The sequence below is a fragment of the Lissotriton vulgaris genome, chromosome 3_1 (genome assembly GCF_964263255.1).
Source record: "Lissotriton vulgaris chromosome 3_1, aLisVul1.2, whole genome shotgun sequence".
Lineage (NCBI taxonomy): Eukaryota > Metazoa > Chordata > Amphibia > Caudata > Salamandridae > Lissotriton > Lissotriton vulgaris.
This window is the reverse complement of record NC_141689.1, coordinates 1480673413-1480690972: the sequence shown is the minus strand read 5'-3', so window position 1 is coordinate 1480690972 and position 17560 is coordinate 1480673413. Positions and strand designations below refer to the sequence as shown.

The 17560-nt window shown below is 43.9% G+C and overlaps 1 protein-coding gene across 4 annotated transcripts in view; it reads right to left on the bottom strand.

Moving 5' to 3' along the window:
- Positions 1–17560, bottom strand: part of PDLIM5 (PDZ and LIM domain 5) — a 597783-nt gene that overhangs the window by 561727 nt on the left and 18496 nt on the right. For all 4 annotated transcript variants that reach the window (XM_086961943.1, XM_086961942.1, XM_086961944.1 and 1 more), the window contains exon 2: positions 15626–15760. In XM_086961943.1, coding sequence (XP_086818069.1) covers positions 15626–15721 — 96 coding nt within the window. In that variant the 5' untranslated portion in view covers positions 15722–15760. The remainder of the gene's footprint in view (positions 1–15625; positions 15761–17560) is intronic.

Here is a 17560-nt window from a genome sequence, read left to right as displayed (position 1 = left end):
AGCCAGCTCCAACACCTCCTGTTACTGTCAGCAGTAATCCCCCAGGAAGTGGGAGCACACCCAGGAATCTGGGTGGGTTTACTTTTGGAGCCCAAGGGGACCCTGGCCTATCCAGGTCTCCATCCCCAAATGATCTTGTCTATGAGACTGGCATGGGGTTTGCCAACTTCTCTGTTTGCCCAAATACCTTGAGCAAATATAGACAGGAACCCATCATCAATGGTTTGAAAGTTGAAGCTTTTAGAGACACAGGGGCTAGCATCACCATGGTGGCTGACTGTATAGTCCCCTCTAAGCAACTTTTACCAGGTGCCACATACCAGGTAACAAACATTGATGGCATCCAAACCAATCATCCCATGGCAGTAGTAAGTCTCAGCTGGGGAGGTGTCATTGGCCCAAAGAGAGTGGCAGTGTCACCAAACTTGCCTGTAGACTGTCTACTGGGTAATGATTTGGAAATCTCAGCCTGGGCTGAGGTTGAACAGGAAATCCATTCTAGAATGGTAAATTCCAATGGAAAGGTTAGTGGGGCTGTACTGGCTATGGCCCCAATTCAAGATGTCCTTCCTGAAAAGGTTGGTAGGGCTGAGCAACTCTCTGCCCCATCTTTACCAGAAGCTCTTCCAAACCAGAATAGCAAAGCTGTTATGATAACAGCAGAAACCCAAACTGAGTCTCCTCCTGAAAAGGTTGGTGGGGCTGTGATGGCCACAGCCCAAACTCAAACAGATATGTGTGTTGTGAAGCCTGAAATGATGGATCACTCCACCCAAACTGAGAGCATGGAGGAGGAAGAGAAATCTCCCCCTCACCAGACAGTAGGACAGGATCAGCCTCCTCAGGGAACTGATCTTACCCCTGATGAAGGAACTGCCCCAGAGGTTGTTAGGCCTGGCCTGACAGAGCCTCTGATGGCAGTGGACCCTTCTCAGGTGGGATCCAGTCTGGAGCAGGTAACCTGCCCCTCTCTACCTTGCCTTAGTCAGCCCAGGGCTGCAGAGGACAAGAAGGACAGTGAGACCCAGAGGGCCCCCTGTCAAATAAAGCACCCCCATCAACAGATTAGGGGCACCAAAACTAGTAGGCCTAGTAAGGTGAAAACTTTAAAAACTCCTGAGGGAGCCCCCATGAAAACAGTTAGGGACCTCCCACAGATGGATTCTGTTGGGCACAGCCAAACCTGGGACCCAAAGGGCCCAAACCTGAACTGTCCCTCCAGCAAGCCAAACAGAGGGACCCAGCCTCCAGCTTTAGGTAGCCAGAGGTTGACCCTGAGAGCTCAGTGCAACTCAGTTGAAGAAAGAAAGGCCCATATGGTGGAAGATAATTGGAGGAAGTTGAGCCCAAAAATAGTGGAGCCTCACTTCAATACTCCATATCCAAACCAGCCTTTAACTTTGCATAAACACACCCAAGGTAGTGATTCCCTATGGTGGAGACCCTCTAATACCCCTAGGGTGAGGGACTGCTTAGTGGACCATGAGACAGGGGGTACCCATGCTAGTGCAGGTACTTCCTTATATGGCCACTCAGGCAATATAGGCTTACCTGGCCAAGGATAGCCTTATCTCCTTTCGTTTGGGGGGGGGTTATGTAGGAAGGTGGCTACCTGACTATGGTTACCCCAGATTTTTTGCCTTGTGTTTAGCTGGTTTTCGACTCAGTTGGCCTGGTTCCCTGCTAATCAGGGCCCCAGGCTATCTGCTCTCTCTGTAAAATGGATTCCATGTACCCTAGGTGCATAACTAGATTGGCTTGGGTCACCTTATCAGCCCCTGTACAGAGCACTATAGGTGCCCAGGGCATAGGTGCATCCAAGGCCTACCAGGGGCTGCAGCATATCTTTTGCCACCCCTGGCTGGCTATCTAAATTGACACAACTGGCTGATCACTCAGCTGGGGCAAGTGGGTGTAATCACCCCTTGCTTAGATATAGTATACCTATATCTAAACCTATATCTGGACACATATATAGCCTGTAAGCCACTCCTATGGAAGGCCTCATCAATCCTGGAGGCAGAGTGCGTGGTTTTATGTGAGATAGTGCTCTGGCATGAGCTGAGCCTGTCTGCAGCTGTCGGGAACAACTCCCTAAGCTGATCCGGGATAATGCCATACCATATACTCTTAAGCGCCTTATAATCCTCGCGGTTATATAGCAACTTTGGTTTGGCTTTATCAAAACATGTCGTGTAAGGTGTCATACGAATTGGAATACTACCCCCTCGCCAGTTCTGGCGACGGGGGTAGCATTCCACCCTTCTAGAGGGAGAAGACATGTTACTTTACTGAAACGCGGTTGATTTAAAATGAGCCTCAGATCCACAAAATGGATGCCCCTGCCACAGACACGGGTCTGACCTCCTGCTGCTGACCGAAACCCGGCAGAGGAGGCCTGGACAAAGAGTTTCCTGTCACAGGGCGGTGTCAAACCACCCCAGACAGGAGATAGTGGATTGGAGTAGGGAGGTTTCAATGAAACCAGACACTGCCTGGGGAGCACAAGGCTGCCCCTTGCAGGATCCGGCCAAACCGGTTCTGGGGCCTCCCAGCCCCTGTCCCAGCGCGGCCAGGATCAAAGGAGAGGGGTGTAACCACCCCCTTCCTGGGTCCCACCCATAGGAGGGGACCTAGCAGGATGTCCAACCCCCTAGATTCGAATAAGAGGGGGAGCAGTCCCAACGGACCTCAGATCATCCTGAAGAAACATAAGAAACGAAATCTGGACCCTTCGACTTTCTACACGACGTGAGAAGACTGAAGAATCTCCCTTGTGGTCAAGGAGTGACCACCCTGTGCAAACAGGCACCATCCAGCCCTCGACCCTTGCTTTGTTGCAGTTCCCGCCGGAACTCGAGCGACAGAGATCGACGAGATCAAGCTTGCCTGCCTTCTACCTGCCCGATCCACAGTCCCTGCAGAGCTGAGACCCGTGGAGGCGACCGGAAGCGTGGGGCACGCCATCTTGAAAAGGCCACGAGACGCTGACCGTGCGGCCCACGAGTGACCCTCGAAGCTGTACACCGGGGTTTGAGAAGCCCCAGCCCCGAGCTCCACTTGCACCAAAGCTCACCCCTCCACACTCGACGAGTGCTGCGTGGGGCCCTTCTGCTTGTGTGCGCTCGACGCGTTGGCCCGGTCACTTGCCAGCTGGCTTGTGGCCCCTGTGCCGACGAACTTTGAAATACGACCTGCTTTTCTGGTTGCTCCAGATCTGCACCAGCTCCTGTGAAAAGGAGCACCCACTCTGACCCTCCTGGTTCGAGTGATAAGCAATCTCCCGGTTCCGCGTGGATTGCTTTTGCCAAGTGCTGTTTGCTACAATCTTCAAGCCGACGGTGCTGACGGCGAGAGCCTACGTGGGACAGATCGTGACCTGCTCCTGGACGTCGCAGATGCCCCAGAGCCCACGTGACAGCGGAGAGAAGCCTATCGACAACCGCCTGATTGCGCCCGACATTGCCTGGTTCCGTCCTGGTTCCACCCTGGTCACTGCTGAGTGACCCAGACTCTGTCCCCTCTGCTTTCAGGTACTTTTCTACATCGATCCACCCTTGGATCGCACCGGACACTTCTGCTTCACAGCGCCTGTAGCTGCAACAGCTCCAAGCACCCAGAACCTGCGTGACAGAACCCGACGCCACTTCGACCCTGTGCACCCACGGCCTGTGGGTGAGGTAACTTTGCAACGCCGGTGTCTTTACACTGGTACACACCTCTAGGGTCTGTGTCTAAAGTTTTGTGTTCCTAGGTTCAGCGGAAGTATCTTTTTATTCACTTTAATTGACTTTTACGCACCATTGACAGTGCATTGGTGCGCGCTGCACTTTCCGTGCTGCATCCGTCTCCTGTGGGCTACTCCCGACTTCTTCATTGCTTGTCCTGACTGCTCCCAGCGAATCTCTAGGCCCTAGGCCTAACCATTGTTCGTAAAGTGTTACTTATACCACTTTTTTGATATATGGTCTGAGTGGCCACCCGCCCTCATCCATAAACGTGCAACTTTATATGTGTAACAGTGCTTTTGATTTAACGCTTGTGCCCCTTTCCTCATAAAGAGTACTGGGGAGTAATTTAGTAATAAATACATATATTTTTATAATATATACTTGTGTGGTGTCCTTTCATTTGATTACAGGATTGTATGTGGTAAAACAGCTCGCTTAACACGACCTCTTAAGTTAAGCCTTTAAGGCTGCTTAGTCCATGCTACCACTAGGATAGCTTGTCTACAAGGTTGACTTACAACCTGACATCTTTGGGGTTTGTTTGGACTGATAACCAGTGGTTCCAGAATTGGAAACACTACCTATCAGGCCAACTTCTCACACCATTATTGGGGGTGGGTGTGTGTATGTGAGTTCATGCAGAAGGTTGCTGGGGCTCAGATGAGCTACAGCAGGTGAGGAATTGCTAGGTTGCAGGGGTAACACTTTGAAAGGAGGAGAATTTAGGAATACAGATGACATTTTTTGAGACACTAGATAATGCGAGGATGCAAGACTATAGAAACAGTATTTGCCTGTACAGATAGTGCTAGATTAGGTATTTTTGATAGGCACTAGAATCAGGCCTTCCGTCCAACACTAGTCTGCTGACAACCTCTCCTACCAGGTCTGTTGATCAGTTCAGTGGTTGGAAGTGAAAAGTAATTGCTGAACACATATATAATGAAACATTGAGAGCTTCAGAATGCACTCAAACAAAGCAGTAACCTCATGATCATAGGAATGTGAAAAAATGTTGGCAAATTATGTGAACATTGAAAAGGAGATTCTGTGACAGCTCGGCCGAATGCCTTCCAATATGAATGCTGAACTGATGTGTCAAAATGTGGAATATCACATGTGTTACAAGGTAGCCAAAAGGCCGAGCCTAGCAAAACAGTGCAATCCACAATAAGGAAACGTATATGTAGAGAAAAGCTATGTTTAGGCAACACCACCACTAAGCCGTACCACTCTAGGTCTTACAATGGCATTTACCTGGATGCCCAATAGAGAGGCGCTGGGGGTGCCCACACTACTTGCTACACCAGTAATTATTCCCGATATTCTGGGCACTTTTCCGCAGAGCTATTTTGTAAATGTGATTGCGAAGAAAGAACAGACCTGGTATTATACGTGGTAAATGCTGATATGTGAGGAAACTGTTATTTCCGCCCAAACAGCTAAAACAAAGACACGTGCTACCAGGGCTTCAACGTTCACTGCCCTCGCCTGCCCCCTCGGTTCCTCCAATTTATATTGTAAACGCTTCCATGTAAACATACAGTGGCCACTAGGGGTTACGCTACTTCCTAAGCACAGTAAGAATAACGTCTGACTTCAATCCGCTGGACTTTAATGTAAGGGTAATATTTTAAGGCTGACAGATCGACTCTACATAATGGAAATCACCCGAGCAAGCTTCCCACTGAGGTCTGTTTAATCTACATGGCTACATAATCGTGCAGTGAAGTGGCGTGGCGGGATTTCTTGGACAAGGGCTGTAAACTGTCGCGAGCGCCTTTGAAGTTCTATGAATCTTGGGAAGTACTTCACATTGTTGGCAGGAAGCAATTCATAATGTTTGCTTTCCGAGATTTTGCGAGGTTTTTTTTCTTAAGTTGCGAGAGCGAAAGAGATGGCAGCATCGTTCATTAATTTTTATTTTTAAGTTTCGAACGAACAACTAGGCCTTGTGATTCATTAGCTTAGTTAGCTCTGCCGAGTACAGAAGGCCATTGTGCAACTTCGCGCCACTGACTCACCAACAGGTTAGGAAAGGGAACATGCACTGACTAGGGAGCCTTTGCCACGGAGGCCTCCATGGCGACGGGTGCCCCGCAGGGCAAATATTAACTGAGCGTTTTTCATTTCAACCCACCTTTCCCTAGAATCACAAGCCGGTTTTTCCAAACTGCACAGATGATTTCTCAAAGAAGCAAGGCGTGCTATTTGTGTTTCCAGGGTAAAACAGGCGTGCTGGGTTTTCAATGCACTTTATTTTTGGTATAGAAAATGTTAATTTGATTTTAATAGCAAACTCAAGAAATATATTATATCCATTTAGCATCGTAACAGAATATATTTAGATACAACATCAGCTTTCAAAAATAATTATTAAAGTCATGCGTTTAAAACAAACTATTACAATTTGTTTTTTTCAAAACATTACTGTGAAAATCTATTAGGTTTAGCGATATACATAACTAAGTGTGCCTGCTGTCAGGGGCGGCCTTAGGCATGTGCAAGCTGTGCACCTGCACAGGGCCACCAAACCCCAGGGGCCACCACGCCGATATATATCCTTAATATAATAATCCTCCGAGGATGGATACATATTTGCGTGGCGGCCCCTGGCAGGGATTTGGCGGTCTCCAGCTCTGTTCCACTTCCAAACACCCTGACCCCCCCACTCTTCACTGGCCTCTGCGCTACACCCCGCCCGGATGCCCTCTTCCGGGGACCCCTACTTACGATCCCTGCCCAGGGCCACCATGAGCCTAGAGCCGCCCCTGGTGCTGTATATACATTGAAAAGGACTTGTACACTATTGCTCTAGGGTTGTGAGAGAGTAAGTGATGATAAATATATAAAAGGGCAACACGCATGTTTTAGGATTTTTTAAAAAATAGATCATTCTCAGTGGAATGTAATGCATAAAAGAAGGGAATTCCAGTCTTTGACAGTAAGAAGGAAAAAAACATCTCCTAAGAATGCAGTTTTTTTTTTAATTCTAGGAACCAAAATGAACAAAGGAAGAGAACAGGAAGCCCCTACTGGGATACAAAGGTCTGCTTTGTCTTAACTGTGCCTAATGAAGTAAGGAACTGTACAATACATGATGGATGTCAGAAATAGAGACATTTCCATATTCCCTGTTTGGCCATATGGAGCCAGCGGAAGGAGGCAAGATGGACTTTCGCAATGCCCAAGTGTTACGCGTGCTCCCACGTCCTAGACAATAATATAGTCTAGAAAGAATATTCTTGGGTAGGGCAATAAACAGGAAGTTGCAGCTGTCTATGCGCGGGAAAAGGTGGCTTGAATCATGGTTTTCCTACAAGTAGAAGGTAGCAAAGGAAGAATCATTCTTAACACTTCTAGAATATAGGAAGAGGTAGATAAAGGATGCTTCATGCGAGCCTGAAAAGACATCTTATTATTGATAATCATTCACCATTTGCTAGAGAAGTCAGAGGAACCGGAGGAGAGTCCAGTTCAGTGGGCCAACTAAAGTGAGCCAGGAAACTGACAGGTGACTAAAAGTATGTAATCCAATTGTCCCTGTGTTAAGCTGAAGGATACTGTTCCACATCCAGACGGCTAGGGCTGAAAGACAGCTTTTGAACTCGCGAGATGCTTCTCCTTCTGCGAATAAATGGGCACCATCAATATTAGAGTAATCATTTATGAAATAAGAAGGTGGCATACCAATTACACTCAACTAAAGTGGCTAAATCGTTTTTATTAAATCACACACACCTTTAAAAAAATGGCCACACTGCTTTATGATCGAGAACCACTTCATGGGCCACCCAAGAACAAACAATCTATAGGTTTGCAAACAAGGTTATAATAATCCAATGTTAATCACTGCTTTAGGTCTCAACATTTCCAAAAGCATACACATGTAGTGTGCTTTTATATTGGTCCATGCATGAGCCATAACAATCTCTAGGGGTAGAGGGGGAAGGGAGTAGGTAAGGCGCCCCCCCACTCACACAGTATTCAAACAATTGGAGCCTCACCTACATATGCATGCATCCACATGAAAGACCAACGCAATAGGGATCATTTATCATTAGTATCCCCAGGAATTTGTCAAATAACATAAATCCTTTGGTCAGGATATGTGTAGGTTATAAAATCACACAGGGCCACATATACTTCACCCACAAAAAAGTGTGAAGGATAGAGAGAGTACCTCACGGTAGAACACCCCGAGGGGGTTCCTGGTTAATGATTACCGGTATACCCACTTCTCATCATTGGCCACTCTCTCTATGTGAAAAGACAAAAGTGCACTAAGAGAAGATAATAGTGCGGATGTGAGAATAGTGATGAAAAACCACAGATAATAACAAACGTATCACCACTGACACACACTTGTAGTGTAGAGAGAAAAGATATAAAGACCCCTAACCAAACACACAAAAGAATATAAATGTGTAGTAGGGTTTAGCTTGCTTTACGGTTTTATTCTGATGCAGCAAACCCCACTTCTTAAAAATGGTTAAATATATACCATAATACTTTATGTTCTCAAGCCGACATGTTTCATCGCTCCATGTTTTAGCGATTTCATCAGGGCAATGAGGGGTAGACTATTCTCAGTCTTTTCAGACAATTATGGACCTTGAGGGTGCTACGTCAGCACATACCAGCACCGCTCATAGGGGCACTGTGTCAGGCATCCAAGTGTCCCACCATGTGACCGGAAATAATCACAGCCACTGTCGCCGAGTCCCTCCGGCGCTTCCGACAATCCGATCGCTGAGTACAGCTGCACAGAAAAAGCATGTGAAGCCCTTCCCCTCTGGACCTTGATTGCGAGTCAAGAGATGGTGGCCCGCCCAGGACTGAAAAGCCTCTCAGGGAGAAAAAAAAAAAAAAAAGTAGAGAGAGGACCCTGTAGCGGGCAGATGTGACAAAAAAAATGGAAATACAAATGTGGAACAGCTGGTTTCCCAGACAATGTATTCATTTAGATTTTATCATGTGGTATACCAGACTAGATGCGTCCCCAAAACAGGCCACAGTCTGCATATTTCAATGGAATATTTACGAGAAAAGCTGGCAAAGAGAGAAGAATGTTTGTAACATAGCCTTAAAATGACTCAAACACAAAAATTGTTCGACACAATACACAGAGCACAGAGGTCCATCGCTTTCTAACGATTCAAACCTGGTCACAGAAAACATAAGTGACCTATGCAGTGATAAACCCAAGCGTTTGCCCCACTAGGGACCAGATGTACTGAATGCAAGTCTACCGTAAACGCAAAATCTTTAATGATACCCTAGCTGAAACCCATTTAGGACTACACATCTGTGTCACACTCTGCAGAACGGTTATGCACATAGAACAATGCTCCATATGACACACACGGTTTCGCGCATGAATTAAGCAGCCATGTTTAGTTGCGCTTTTTTGACAGCACAGCTGTCAAGAAGACCAATAAAAACTTAGAGTGGGCTTTGGACCCACCCCTTTGAACTTCTGGCTGTCTTCAACCAGCCTCTTTCAGGCATTGGCTTGAAACTGTGCCACTCACATCATTGCACAGCCTAGAGGACTATGCGTCTCTCACCTAATGCTGTGGACTTGTTATATCTTTCTGCTTGCATTCAACTGCACGAGGATCTGTTTCCCAAAATTAGCCTCTCTGCCCACTGCTGCAGGCTCCCTCCTGTCTGTCTTGCTCTCCTGTGCTTACACACTATCCCCAGATGCATCAAGCATCCATTTTGCGATTCCTTATTAGCGAAAAATAAGGAATCGCTAATAAGGAATAGCAAAATGCTATGCAAGAAAAAATGACTTTAAAAATAGCGATTTCTTAAAATTCTTTAATTGCGACTAGCAAATTGCGAGTCGCAATTAAGGAATACCTCCCCATTCATTCCTATGGGCCTAGAGGCCCATAGAAATGAATGGGAAGACATTTTCAATTTTCGAATCGCAATTAGCGAATCGCAAAATGACAATGCGATTTCAGGGTGTCCAAAGGACACCCTGTTGCACCCCTGAAATTGATCTGTGCACATATGTTGCGCACACACATGCCCTTAGGGCATGTGTGTGCGCAACATGAAACTTTGAAAAATGCACTTTAGTTCATTTTCAAAGTTTTTGCTAATTACCATGAAGTTGAACTTCATGGTAATTTGCGAGCTCTATTAGCAAAATCGCTATTTTGTAAACTTTAATGCATTGCATTTAAGGAATCTCAATTTGAGATTCCTTAAATGCAAGTAATCGCAATTCAGCGAATTCTTTTTTTTGCGATTTTTGCGATTTCCCAAATGCAAAAATACCGGTGGCAAAGGGGCAGATTCTGAGAATCTGCCCCTTTGCAAGCGGTTTTTAGCTTCATGCACCTGGGCCCAAGTGTTAAAGATTAAACCTAGGAGTATTAATTTGCCAGTGCTGGTTTACAGCTAGTCACTGAACCCACCCCTTTGATTCATGCACTTTACAGGTCAATGATAAAAACATGTCACAACAGACAGTAGTAGTAAAGGGTGAGATTTTAATAGTCCAACGTGATATTTTTATATAATCCAAAAAAGAGCATCAAACGTTCGTTCTGAAAACACATACATAATGAACATGCTTAGAAACAAACAATGAAAACGAAAATTCTTAGAAAGATATACAATGAAAAGAAACAAGCTGAGAAATGTCTCACTGTAAATAGGTTGTGTACTTGTGATGTTATTTATACAGCACAAGCCAAGCATGGAAGCAATGGAGCACTGCTGCATGAAGCGTCAGGAGATAGCCCAGGGTTAAAGCCCATGGATGGGAGGAGTTAAATAAATGCAGCGGCCTTTATACCCCCAAAAGTGTACTCTATCCACACAAAAGTAAAATATATTGTCCGTGGCATGATTAAGGACTCAATATTTCAGGAGGGCGGCAGGGGAAGTGCCTCAAAACCTAGTACTAAGCTTGACAATTAAGCTCCAACAGTTTTCTGAGTTTCTCTCCAGGGTGTCCCCGTGTCAGGAAAAGTGCAACTCTGAAGAGGTGAATAAAAGAGGGCTTCTGGGTTGATTAAGAGGAGCAAAACACAACACTAGCATCACAAGGGGGAGAAGTTTAGCAGCTTTAAACTGAAAAATGGGTGCACTAGTTTACCCTCATACACACATAAAACGCATAGCATGGAATCTGCAGTTCAAAGGTTCACTCACACTCAGAACAGGTACAGCACAAGCAACAACAGTGCACGTTTCTCTCATGCACACAACTGGAAAGCTTCTCTTACTTAGGGAATAAAAGCAGCATAGCCTTCATTAACCTCAAGGATAATGCCTACAAAGTGCAAAGAAGGGTACTGAGGCATCAATAGGAAATGCCACAAACGTTCTAGTGCTAAAGCATCTGATTTACAAAACTAGGTAATAAAAAGCAAGCATTCCAGCATACTGTTAGAAGCTGTCTGCCTTTTCTGTGGGAATAGATCTTATCTTGGGAATGAGCACAGTAATTCAGCGATGGGAACGACCCCTTTTAAGATATATTAAATACAAGAGATTTCACAAGCACAGAGCAAGCGCTGTGTAGGCGGAACCTAAACAGGCCAGTCCTGCTTGCTTTCCTAAAGCTTGTTTTGGCTTTTTACTTCGGTATTGAGAGTTAACTCTTTGCCTTTATTGATTTTAGTGGTGTACTCTTCCGATGGCAACATGTTTGGCTGGACACTGTATCTTTGGCTAATAACCTGTATCTAGTTTTTAACTTCACACCATCTCCCGTGGGTGTGGCTTTCGCGACTCAACCAAGCTGCAACAGACAGCGATAGAGGCTTTAAAAGCACAGATCTACACCTTATATCAAATGTCTGATTTCCTTTTATTGAAAGTTCTATGGGGTTTCTAAAAACATCCATAATTCTGGAAAAAGTGTCAAAGTAAAGTTCAGTTACCGTGGATCCTGATATCACTTCTGTAGATATAGTAAAATAATACAGATCTACGATGGCGAGTTTCCACTATTGGCTTCTGCATTTAGACAACTCATTAAATGTATAAAAGTAAGTTGGATGTTGACACGTTTTTTCGATATGAACGTTGGGGAAAACTTTGAGTGCGTGCCTCAGAGTTACTGAAAAAACCATAATCTCAGAAAACCTTTATGGAAGTGATACAACCATTTGCAAAGCGCTCCGATACCCTCATGGGTCATGTTCACGCTATAGAAAACGTTGCAAATGAATAAATAAAGATCTGAGTTTATGCAACAGACTGGAGGCAATACACACTTATTTTGTGGAATGGCCCCCTTGGTTCCAAATGCTACTAAAGCCCCTGCATCGATTAGAAATGTCAGTCATGTTAATAGAAAAAAGAGCAAACCAGCAGACTTTGTTATACTACTGAATATAATAATCCAGATTTTATCCTGAAATGATAGTGTAGATGCAGACAAACAAATGGAAAAATAGAAAGACTTGCACAAATCCTTTTTTGTTCACAAATTGTTCTTAAATTCTGTCAAGAGAGCTTGATATTGCTGCAGCAAAAAAAAACTTTTATTCATTTGAAAGTCTACACTTGGCATTTTGGGTGACAAAAGTGAGTCTACACATATAGGACAGTGGTAAAAAATGAAAACATAAAATTGGTAGAAATAAAGTGGTTATAGCTCTCACCCCCCTTTCAAGATCTAGAATAGGAGGTAATGCTCACCAAAGCAAAATGGCATTAAAAAAAGTGGAACGAGTTTGCATAAAACAGTATTAGCATATTAAAGATTTGGCTCCAAAATCAAGGGTCCTGTGTGTGAAGCACTCAAGAGTGTGAGGACATTTAAGATGATACCCTAGGTAACTTAAGAAACAGCAGGAAGGAGAAGGCTTTTTGATGAAGTAATTCCAGCCTAAGGAAAATGTTTAGCAACACAACATCAAAATACTGCCCCATGGACATCAGATCCTTTTTATATGAATTAAGTTATCTCTTTATCAAGAGAAAGCCAAAAAAGAAGACAGCTAAACTGAGAAATATACAGGTTCCAATTTTTGTAAATATTTATAATCCGTAAAGAAAATTGTAGGATTGCGTTTGGATAATTTTAGAGACGTTTTGCCAACACTAAGTTCCAACTAAAAAGAAGTTTACCACATTCAAGTTAACATAGCCCAAATCCAAGGATGTCATTGCTCTCTGACTTGAGGGAAATGTTCTGATCAATCAATCAATCAATCAATCAAGACTTTGTATAGCTCAACTAGTCGCCCATGAGGGTCTCAAGGAGCCGTCTAACAAGGGAAACTGTCTCACCAACCTGCAATTCACCCCAAGTAACAACTCAAAACATAAAATTGTTCAGCGCTCATTGCAAACCATGACACAAAATGCTAAATTATCTCACATGCAACACCTTCAGTAAATCCAGTTAACTTTTCCAGCAGCACTTGCAGATCTGTACTTACAATTCCCCAGAATGCAGTGGGAAAGCCAAATCTGTATATCATAGAAAGCAAAGTATTGTTGGCTATAATGGCACAATGGGCTGTCTGGCTTATATATATATATATAAAATGTAATGATGATACTTGTAAAGCGCACTGTTACCCCATCTTGGGGTGTCCTGGCGCTGAAGACCGCTGGGGAACCCGTCCTGGCTTTCCCTGTGAGATGGTCCCTTCTGGGTATCTCCAAGGTGAAACCAGGCATCCTCGGCGTCTGTGTGGGGCCGTTGTAGAGATGAGGCAAGCTTAATGCCCAGAGTTGCCGAGTGTGATCCCTGGTTAGAGTAGTCACTGAGGCGAGAATTATCGAGTCCGTTGACCCTGGTCCACGACCCTGCCGCGTCGGGAATTGAACCCTGGTCCCGGGCCGTTCTCTGCTTCCGGGTCTGCCGCCTCTAACCAGTGAGCCACACCACTCCACATGAACAAAGATACATAGACCTTTCATAGCATTTTCCATTACTCCTACATTCGGGATAAGGAGAGAGTCTAGTGAAAAGTTACAGAAACATACTCTAACCAGATGAGCAAATGACTTCATCCAACCATCGTGGCAAATAAAGAGAGCAAGTGCGATAAAGGGAAGGGAGATGTACAGTCATCTTTAATTTCAGAATGCCCCCTCTTGCAAATAAGGTTACCTTTGACCCACACAGTCATGGTCAATATCTGTGCAATTTTGGCCTCAGATCATCCTTTGAATGCAGTCAGAAGGATATAGTATGCGCTAGAAGTGAATAACGTGCTACAAACGGACACAGATAACCGACATATCAAATAGTGAAAACACAGAAGGTAGTGGAGTGAATATTTGGTTATTAGAAAGGATTGGGATTCCCAACTAAATACATGGAGCTGGTGAAAATCTGTGGTATAAATTGGCAGTTGTAAAAGGAGTGAAATTTCTTCTTAAAGAGGTACAAGTTTTGGGGAGCAATAGCCCTCCACCTTGCTTGCAGCTCCCACACCGACAGTGTATGTGTATCACAGCTAAACATGCACACCTTTGTGTGCCTGGATACAGTTTGAAGATACAATCTTGAGACATCATTCCAAAACCAAAGAATTAAAATATGCTTGCCTTTATATACATCTGAAACCCTAGAAGGGTAGGTAGGAGGTGCTCAGACAATGGAGGGAAATACTAAAAAGAGGGAGACACAGAGCTTAGCTGTGGGTACATTTCACTCATTGGGGAAAGTGGTCAAGCCAGATCTTCCGCTATCTCTCCTAAAAAGAATATATTTGATCTGATCTTAAAGTGAAGCCTGGAATTCAAAGCATTGCCCTGAGCACCCTCCCCTCACATGTGGCAATCAAATGTAGCTGAAGTGTCCATAAAGATCAGCAGAACAATGTTGTCAACTATGTGTAGGTGGCAAATGACGGCAAGGGCAAATGAACATAGCCGTAAATGTCCGCTAGGCCACTCTCACAAAGGTAGTGGAGGGTGTGAGATCCACCATGGATACTTGCCTAACACTTTAAAGGGTAGATTTAAAATTTGAAAAGGCGAATAATCACATGCAACATGTAAAAGTGCACAATCTAGACACAGTTTAACCAGGCGATATGACCGTGTTGCTCTTGGTGCCACATTTTGAGATATGAATCTCATAGGTCTATAATAACACTAAGGTAAGGCATAACTTAAAACAGGATGTTGCATATCGAAGATGGAAATTTATATAATTCAGCTGTAGAATCTAGAAACGAAATGAGTTGCTACAAAAGACAGCTATAACAACAACAAAAAACAGCTTTTGTTTTTGGTCTTTGGTCAATTTTTATTTTCCATTTTCTTCTATGTTATCCTTCTATCTAATGTATTGTTTTGCAGAGATCGTCAGAAGGTACATCACAAAACACAAGTTTTGCCCATTATTTCTTAGATTAGCAAGTTTTCTCCTTAGAGTTCTCTTACATCCTAAGTGGACTTACTTTACAACAATTCTCTACGCAGACACTGTTTTTCGCATAAGCCTGCATACACTGTGAACATCAATTAATGTGTTTGATAGGACATACTTGTGCGTATTTATCAATCTTATACTATTAAAGGATTTTTTATTTTTTTTTGGAGGAGAGCAAACTTGCAATATTCACATATTGAACAGACAACAAGTTCTAACATCAATGATTGATGCAGAACGGACGCAAAATTCCAAAACATAGCATCAATAGATTCAAACAGCCAGCCTGACTATTCTGAATCTCTTTTTCCATGAGTGGTACCGGACTATACAGAACTTACTGATAAAAACTCATATTATTCCATCCAGTTCTGTGAAAATGTGAATTGCCCTAAACAAGTGACAAAACGATAAATAAAGCGGTTAAAAGTGGTGAGACTGCTAGAAATTGATACTCAAACTATTTCTGCTGTTAGGTAAACATACTGCACATCAGATATCTTAGTAAAGACTTTCTTACCCTGGCGATAGTCAGTGGTGTGTTGAAATCTCTGCCGCCCTGAAGCCTAAAGCCAAATGGACCAGGTCCTGGTAGAGAAACACTGTACACACTCATGATGGTGGGTGATTAAGTTCCAATTTAAACAACCGACACCTGTTGATAAAAACAATTCAAAAATAACATTTGAGGTGTAAGTACTTTGAAAGCACAAATGTTCAGAAATAATAACTACATAATCATAATATTGAGATATTAAAAAAAGGAATAAGGAGCAATAAGAGAAAGCCTAGCAGTTGACATGTTACACTTTACAACACTAAGAGAAAGTAGGAAGCTGGAAACTAATTACTGGTTAATGACTTTCAGTGTGGTGTGCATATAATGTAATAGGAGAAACATGAAGGTCAAAAACTATTGGTTCTTTAGCATGGAAGAGGGGACTAGATTTTTGCATGGGGATGGAGAAGCCCATATTTCTTGCCCGGGGATCCCCTCTTAAGCACTATAACATTTGGAAGTGGTGGGCCAACTTCAGGGGTATATGGCTCGAACCTCCGCCAGAACAAGACCCAATACTGGACATGTGAGTGTGCTGTGTAGATGGATGTGTGTATACTGATTGCCGAAATGTTAGTAACCGTGCATGGGGGGGGGAGGATCCGGGAGGGGCGGGGAGGGGGTGCTGTTCACTGCATTGATTATGTTCTCTTGTTATATATGCAAAAAGTCATGATGGATTGCAATGTCACACATGTTTCTCTTTGCCTGGCAGATATCTCTGGGGTACAGAGCTCTGCGATTTCCATGTGATCTGTCAATAAAATCGAAACGATTGCTTCTTCCAAAAAGAAGCGAGCCATAATCCATGAAAGGATTTTTCAATTTTTGTATAGAACAACACTGTGAACAAACCAGGAGCCAACAGCACTAATTTTGGATTACGTATGTATGTTGCCTTCATTTCTGCTTTACCACATCACTGCTGAATTCTTCAATCTTTGTGAAATTCTGAGTCACTTCATGCAAAAATGTCCATACCATGAATTCAGTGGTCCAGAATACCTCATGCCAGTTTACCATCTTTATTTTATTTGCGCGATTAACTCAATTGCCTCCAGGAGCATAGCGGTCAGAAAGTTATCAAAGTCTAGGCACGGTTTCAGCAGCAAGGCTTGGAATTCAGGATAGATGCTAGTGTGGGAGGGAATGAATATCATGTGATGCCATCAGGGTTCCAATTCCTACAAAGCATCCTGATGTTAATAGTGAAACAACAAGACCAATTCTCAGGTGCCTTTTTTAGGTTTCACCTACGCAGCGTGCATGCGCTGCATAGGAGACCTTTAGCCGGCATACGCATTGCACAAGCACGAGTATGTGCTTTGAAAAAGAGCAGGCTGCGTGCGCACGCACGCTCTTCGCCATGCTTTTCAAAAAAATTCCTTTTAGAGCGCGCACGCACCCCGGGCTTCTTCTGTTTATAGATGTACTTCATCAGAATGCAATCAGTGCACGTGTTTTCACAAATGCCGATCGTTGCCTTTCTCAATGCCCGTCTATTTACGTCATTTACAGACTATGGTGCTGCACTTGCATGTCTTCATATGTTTATTACCTAATCTAGCCCCATGTGGGGGAGAGTATACGGATCTGCATTATCACATTATGTCCATTTAAATAATGCTATGAGGATGGTGGGGCAGTGTGGCTATTTCATATTATGCCAATATTCATCTCACTTGCAAAATCCTTCGGTCACAAAGTTTGTCCAACTCTCATCTCCTGTTAGCATTATTCAGGACAAGAAACCAAGTTCCCATTCTCTATTGTGTGTGCTAACAGACAATCTTTTTTAGTACATACACCCTAAGCCAGACGCTGTGGGACTATAATAACCGCTGTGAACTTACAAAAGCCCAACACACATGACCTTCAGGAATCTGTACACCTCAT